General features: G+C 45.7%; 1 protein-coding gene across 4 annotated transcripts in view; it reads right to left on the bottom strand.

The window, feature by feature from the left end:
* The window catches only part of DGLUCY (D-glutamate cyclase), a 104,753-nt gene that overhangs the window by 19,190 nt on the left and 77,495 nt on the right, over window positions 1–8,068 (bottom strand). For all 4 annotated transcript variants that reach the window (XM_025191262.1, XM_025191260.1, XM_006035090.2 and 1 more), the window contains one exon: window positions 5,382–5,530. In XM_025191262.1, the coding sequence (XP_025047047.1) occupies window positions 5,382–5,530 (149 nt within the window). The remainder of the gene's footprint in view (window positions 1–5,381; window positions 5,531–8,068) is intronic.

Below are 8,068 nucleotides of genomic sequence, written 5' to 3'. Positions count from 1 at the left end.
AAGGCAGGCGGCACGCTAGAATTAGGCACAGACGCTTAGTGGTTGATTTAAGATTATTTTACTTACACCGAAGATAGTCGCGGTGCAGGCAGGAAAACTTGCTTGAGTTGCGGTTACAAAACAAAACAGAAAACTCGAACCTGCAGAACGTAAGGGTACGTCGCAATGGGGTTTCGGCGACGGGAAGAAAAAAACTGCAGGACTCGAACCCGGGTAGAGCTCTGGATTCACTCACACGAAGTTTGCTAGGCTCCGTGGAACTTTGCGCACAGGGAAGGGTACGTCGAGGGATCAGGCAGCGACGGGGAGAGGCGAGAGGTTGATCAGACCCCTATAGCCTTCTTAAGATATACGCTGGGTCCGATAGGCTCCGCAGCGCTTAGAGATCTTCATGAGACGTGAAGTTCTCCTCCTCCTGATAGTCGTGGAGTCCTCCAACTTGGGCGGAAACCACTCAAGCCTCTTATACGGCTAGCAGGCCAATCGCTAGCCGCCACGTAGGAATAATTTAGAACTGGCCAATAGTGGGGCACAAATTTGAATACAAATGGCGGGAACTCCTTGCAATGTGCATTTCTCTGTTGCAACGAAGAAATGCACCCTGCAAAGAAAGCTACGAGTGGCGGGAAATAATTCAGCAGTGCCGAAGCGCACACAAACAAAAATCACACCCTTGGGTTGTGACACTTATAAGCCCAGCCTTCAGGAAGTAGTGCTGGGGAAGCAGATATGTGGTTGTCCTCTAGATTTTCTAAATGAGCTTTCACTGTCTGTCTTAATCCTTGAAGCCATGATAGCTAAACTTGTCTAAAATGTCAGCCCTTTGTGCCATAAAATACAAAGAAAGAACAAAAAGCTTGACTGTTTTTTATTCAGGCCTTTCAGTATTTCATTAACTGCTGCTAAAGGGATCATACAGAAGCGTCATCAGCACTAAATCAGGGGTGGCATGGGTAGCCTCTGTACAGTGCACAACGCTTTGGGGAAGGAACAGGCACCACAATGGCAAATAGGGCAAGGAGCAGAAAACAGAGCATTATGCCAGGCAGAAACCACAGTGTAGGAAGTAGAAGTCAGAGCAGCAGCTTGGTTATGGAACAGAGTGCAGGAAGTAGAAAGCTGAACAACAGATAAGGTACGGTAGAGGTGGCTTACAGTCGCATGATCTGGCCCCCAGTGCTGCCCCTGGATCTGGAATTGACCCACATGGTGCACACTGGACTGGCCCCATGCACAGGGCCCAGGACACGTGTTGCACTTGGTGCCCACTCCAGCCAGGCTGCACTGCATGTGGCACCCCACCCTCACCTGGTTGGGAAGAGGGTGTCTGTAGGCCTGATTCAGCATATGGGGCTGGCTATGCACCATTCATCCAGCCTATGGACTAGCCCAGGGGTTGGCAACCTATGGCACATGTGCTGAAGGTGGCATGCAGCATGGTTTCTATTGGCACACAGACTGCTTCCCACCCAAAGGGGCAGGAAGACCTGTGCCCAGATCGAGCAGCATGTGGCTGTTCAGGAACAACCTTGTTCTGCCACTGACCCGTGCTGCCGACCCCAGCCAGGTAAGAGCCCCCGGCCCCAACCCTAGCCTGGCACCACCACCAGCCCCAGCCCCAGCCCCGAGCCAGTGGCTGGTGGCACTCTGATGGCCCCAGCCCCGCATTGCTGGCCATGTGCTGCCGGCAGGCCCCAGCCAGCACCACTGCGGGCCCCAGCCCAATGCCAGCACTGGACCGGGGCTGTTGGCAGCATTGGGATAGAGCTGGGGCTGGGGCTGTGGACCTACATGGGCCCTGGCCCCATCCCGGCACTGCAGACAGCCCCAGCTACGTGTTGCCAGCAGGCCCGGCCCCAGCCAGCACCACCGCTACTGCCTGTCCCCGCCCAGTACCTCCACCAGACCAGGGCCGTTGGCAGCACCGGGATGGGGACCAGACCCGCGACCCTGCCATGTGCTGCCAGCGGGCCCAGCCTCAGCTGGCACCACCACGGGCCCCAGCCAGCCCCGGGTCGGGCCGGGGCGATTGGCAGTACCGGGATGAGGCCGGGGCCTGGGCCCACAGACCTGCATGGGCCCCGGCCCTATCCTGGTGCTGCCAGCGGGCCCAGCCACATGCTGCCACCGCCCGCCCCAGCCCAGCCCAGCGCTGCTGCTGGGCCGGGGCCATCAGCAGCGTAGGGATGGAGCCAGGGTCGTGGACCTGCATGGGCCCCGGCCCCATCCCAGTGTTGCAGACAGCTCCAGCCCCATGCTGCTGGTGGGCCCTGGCCTCAGCCCCATGCTGCCCATGGCCCCAGCCATGTGCTGCCGGGTGGCCCTGGTCTCAGCCCTGTGCTGCCCATGGCCACAGCCCCATTCCAGAGCCACCGATGTCCTCAACCTGCTATGTGCTCCTGCTCCTGCTATGTGTGTCCTGCTATGTATTCCTCCGCCCTCGTTTTGTTTTTCTGATATGCCAGCACTCTTGCACCTTTCAAGGTAGCTATTGTGGTTTTTTTGACACTCCAGCCAAAAAACGGTGCCTGGACTAGCCTTATACCACTCGTCCAGTCTGTGAGGCCAGATGAGTTTGATACCCCTGGAGAAGGGAAAGGGGTCAAAATGGCACTTATGGAGGTTGCAGGGATAGTTTGTGGCATGCCTGCCAAAAGGTTGGCCCCCACTTTCTTAGAAGATCAGCATGATCTTTTCTGAACATAATCTTTTAATGATCTATTTCAGTACATCTGTGCTGCACCTACTGTGCCCCTACTTGTTCACATAATTCTCACTTTGACTAAATCTGCTCCTGAGGGTCCACATTTGCTTTATACCCTTTTATGACATTGGTATTCAGAGAAGCTGTGGATGTTGTTCATAATTTAGCTGTAGTCATACTCCCAGGCTAAGGGATTATTTTACATAGTGAATTGAAACCAATATACTTGAATCTTGTTTTTTAATGAAAATGTTGACCATAGTATATCAAGGTAAATACAGGCAGCAATGCTCCAACACACTCAGGTTGTCCATCTGTCAAAACAGTGTTCCTTGCAACTGAACATGCTGTTATGCTAAGAGTTCTTTTCTTATCCCTTTCTATTCTTTACAGCCATATTCAAGAGATCACACCTCTCATACGTGCTATAACATATTCCTAGCAACTCTCACACTCTGTGTTTAATCAATACAGTTTCAATTTTCTCTTTAATATGGAAAAAATCAGGCTTTCAAATCTTTCCTCCTCATCATTAGTTGAGATTGGTACTCCACTAAGAACTGTACAAATATGCAAAAAAATGTTGTCCCCTCACTAAACAGCTATGATCAAATTTAATACCAGATACAAGAGGTTAGTGTGACAAACAAGAGGAGGGAAGAAGGCAAACAGAAAGAATAAAATAGAGTATTGCTCTAAAGATGCTCAGTTACTTTGTCAATATGCAATTTTTACCCAACTTTACAGGAGATCTTCTCAGATACTTCTCAGATTATCCACTGAAGTCAATGGCTGATCCAGAGTTCTGGAATATTTAACTACTAAGCGAACCCTGTTTAGAAAAAACACTACCCTAGATAATCCTTCTTTCTGGATTATTACTGCCATACTGCTAATTACATTAGAAAGGTTGGGTATTAAGTCCTCCTCTTTTAAAATGCCTCTCCAGAGAAATTTCAAAATACAGCATAGGAGACAATGACTTGGGATCACTACTTCCTTAATTTATTTTTTTTATTCACAAAGTATTGTTTCTTGGTTCTTCTTTACTGAAGTTTTAAAGGATATTCTAATAACTCTGAAATTTTTAAAATTAAACAGTACTGGTAAATAGTGTCAGTTTGTCTGTCATGGAGCCTGAAGTTTGCGCAGTATAAACTTCCCCAAATCAGCAATGTACTTTAATTCTAAAGTAAAAGTCTCAAGGGATCAGGATACTTTATTGAATATTCTCCATGTGTTTGATGTCATACTGAGGAGGAACTAAGTCCCTCCACCAACTACCTTAAAACATAAAAACAGACACAAAGATGTAAACGTGATTTTTAAGTCAAAGATCTAACCAGTTTGAATGCAGCATATTTTTTAGGTATTTTATTGAAGGGGTTTATGGAAGAAGTATAACTCTATTCATATCCATTTAATCCTTGGATTCTTTGCTGAAACAGTCAATAGGATACTAACTATAATGGTGGCTTCATTACTGGAAATGTATTTACATGGAATTGGACAGAGACTAGCTACAAATTTCACCACATTTATCAGGGCTTTAAAATAACATCAAACATACAAGAGTTTGGTTTCTCTGGTTTTTTCATTCTGCCTTCCCTAAAACAAGGTAGATTTCTTATATGGGGGCATGTGCTATGTGAGAAAATACTGTATTTGTAGTAAAGATCTTAGCATAGTTTATCTGCATGGGAATTTTCTAAGACGTTCTTCTTAGGGATAGAGGTGGCCTATGGTATAATTTTAGGAATATGGTTACAACATGTTGTTCAGGGTTACCCTGCTTATACTATTTACAGTAGGGGGAAGAAAGCCATGCTAATAACAGTAATGCTTAAATATCTTTGTTCATGCTAACAGTTTTGATAAAAAGTTTCATGGAGAGCCCTACTTCTATTATGGTAGGTCCTAGTTAGGAGAAGACCCCACAGGGCAGTGTAGACACGCCTTATTTGTTCACATACCATACTCATCTTTCCCCAAAAAATTAGCAGTTGAAATTTGGGCTGTGTATCTTAAATGACAGAACTGATTCTGAACTGTTTGGTTAAAATGAAAAATCTTTCTTCCCTTTCATTCTGCCTTCCCAAAACAAGGTACGTCTTATTTGGGGCACATGGTATGCAAATAAATACAGTATTTGCTACTAAAGAGAGCTTGCAATATAAAAGGACTACATAAGTGTAGCTAAGAGTCTTTTTAAATTTTGACATTATTTCAACAACCATAAAAAGAACACAAACATGTAATATTTGCTTTATATATTTTCATTCAGTGATTTAATGGTGTACACTAAGGACAGCAAAGAGTTGATGTACCTCAGGCTGTGTACATACATATACATCCTGGGCATAATTCTGTTTCCATTTGTGCACCTAAATGGTAGTTTTCTAACTATGTACCTGAGTAATTTTTGTGCTTACCCAGGCATTGTGGATGTGTAAGTGTGTGCATACAGACTAAGCATGCATAACAGGCTCTGCTTTGACTGGGCACCTGTATACATACCTGAGTATAAGTCTTGGAATACATGGGGTGGGGTGGGATGGGGATGTAGTGATAACATTATGATACACTTAATAGATCAGCCTCAAGATTGTAAGTTGCCAAATTTGATTGATTTTTGTTTTTCTTGTGTGTTAGATCCTAGTAGGAGCATCACACCCACCTGTTGTTGTGACTCCAGGTATTGTACGTGCTGCTATAAACAATTCATCTATGGGATCCACCAGATGTTTAATATTAATTTTCCTTGCATTGTAGTAATTGCCATCAGCAGCCATCCCAGCTCGCTCTATTGCTATGAGGTGATCAAATCTGGTCAGAAATAAAGTGATAATTTATTTTAGTTGGGGTCAACCCTTCTGGCAGGCATCCCACAAATTAGTCCTGTATCTTCCCCAAGTGCCATTATGACACCCTTCCCCTGCCTGCTCCACAGTTCTCCATTCTGCTCTCAGCCCTCTGCTCTCTGCCTGAACTGCCACTGTGCTCCCTGCTCCCTCCGTGATCTGACACATGCCACACATAGGTGGCTGGTGCCACTTGTGACTACCCCTGATTTAGCTAATGGAGGTGAGTCTCAGATGTAAAGCTTATATCTTAGACTCTATTGTCAGGTACTTACCCCCATTCCTTCTGTCCACTTATGGTAATTTACATTCATTTTATACAACCACAGAATGCTAAAATGGACTTCTTAGTGTACATTTACCTCTGACTTACTCCCAACAAATAATTTAGCCCCAGTATGTGTCACTAGAGAATTTAATCCTGTATAGTTTAGTTACATTTCATTTTGTTTTCTTGATGCCAGCAGCAAATGGAGTAAAAATTGAAACTCTCCACAACTAATGGAGTTTTGGGTGAGTCACTTTGATGTGCCTTGCTTAGAAAATTAAGTAATACCTCCTACAGGAGTGTTGCTTATAATTTCTTAGTGTCTGCAAAACATTTTAAGATCTTCCTAAGGAGGTTCTTAAAAGTTCAGTTCATTGTAAATATAATCCCACTTTAAAATACTGCAGTGCTTGTAAATTATTCAGTTGTTTCATGTCTTTCATTTCGTAATTTTGGCAAACTTGCTGCTTGTGAAAGTGAACATGTGAATGGTCTATTTTAGGTCCTTGCTTAAGAATCTTCTCCTGTGTTCTGCTGCTGTATCTTGAACCTAATATGTAACACCTCTGCCAGGCCAGGTCTACCGAACAGAGATTAGACTGAATAGAATCTACTGACTTCTAATTGTGCCAAGTTATTCATTGTTTTTACAGATATCTACCATAAGCCCACAAGACTTCATGCAACTGAAGTTCCTATATAAAAATATATATATTCAGTTCAAGTATATTTTTATATACTTGGGATTAAGGGATCGATTGAGGTAGAAACTAGCTGTAGCTAAATTATGCTCCCTCCTGAGTCTAATGCGTGAGAAATGAAGATAATGATTTGTTGAAACTGCAGTATATATTAACCTGCAGAAAGAAATGGGACTAGAATGAACTAAAGAAATATATATTTAGATAAGTCTTCTTTAAAGAGAATTGGCTAAAAGAATGTGACTGTGACTCAAAAAGGTCAAAAAAGATGAAACAGTAGTCTATTAAAAGGAGCCTATTAAGTCTCCGGCAAGATCCTTAAATGCATATGTACATTCTTTTACTCATATAAAAGGATGACTTTTTAAATAAAATGTGATTTATTAAATATAGTAATTAAAAAAAATCAAAATAATTAATTACAGGCTCTTCATTCTGTAAGGATTTGTTTGCAACCATTATATTGCATGTGATCATGACTTCTCCTATTGCTAGGACTTTACATAGCCCCAGTCCTCCCACTTTGGCTACGGCAGAAGTTACACATAAACAGATTAAAGTGAGCAGAAACTGGTTTAAACCTGTAACAGAATGTTAGTTCAATGCATATAAACCAGTTTCAAAATGGCCAAAACTGGTTTGAGATTAACCTGGTTGAATGTAATGTCAGACTTAACTGATAGAGCTCAAATCGGTTTATGCAACTTCTGTCCCAGACCCCTTCCTAGTTTAAGTTAAACCAGAGTCTCCCAGGATCCCAGAATACTTTCTGGGCTGGGCTGTGCTCTCTGCTCCAGCAGAGCAGGACTGGCCCTGCCCCTGCCCCTGCTCTCTGCTCCCTAGCCAGAGCAGGTCCCCTCCCTCTCCTGTCTCACCAGTGCAGACCTGCATTTACCTGCTCACTGCTCCACTGGCAGGGGCATGGCCAATCATGGCAGTAGCTTGGAGTGAACTGGAGGGGGTTTAATTCCCTCCTCCCTGCCCCACTGGCACAGAACCGGGCCAGGGTCCACCGGGTGCTCCCTCACCATTGCTGCAGTGGCAGGGTTGGGGCACAGCCAAATGCCAGCAGGCATTGCCCCCTGAGGCAGAGTGGGCAGGGAGGAGGGTTATTCCCCCCTCTACCCTTATTGCCTCCAGGGGACGACAGCAGGGTCTGCCTTCCCCAACCACCATTGCTGCTACTCATTCCCTGTGTGTGGTGAGTAGCAAAATAAGCCCACTCCTGCGCCCTCCGCCAGATGCTGGAGGAAGGGGGTAATAACCCCGCTCCCTCCTCGCCTAAGGGACCCTGCTGGCTGTCTTCTGGATGCCCCCCCCCCAAGCCTGCCACTGGAGGACAACGGGGCAAGGCCTTAATGGGGCAGCAGTCCGTGTCCTGGTGTCCAGGGAGTGTGAGTCTCTTCCCAGCATGGGGACCACAAGTGGGAGGTCAGAGCTGCCGCGGACTGCGCAGGGTTAGCAGTGGCACCAGTGCTTGGAGGGGGCCATAGCGCCCCAAGCCCCACTAGTGCTGCCACTGCTTGCCCCACAC

Source organism: Alligator sinensis, unplaced genomic scaffold, assembly GCF_000455745.1.
Source record: "Alligator sinensis unplaced genomic scaffold, ASM45574v1 scaffold608_1, whole genome shotgun sequence".
Lineage (NCBI taxonomy): Eukaryota > Metazoa > Chordata > Crocodylia > Alligatoridae > Alligator > Alligator sinensis.
The sequence above is the reverse complement of the archived record's forward strand: the minus strand, read 5'-3'. Positions and strand labels throughout refer to the sequence as shown.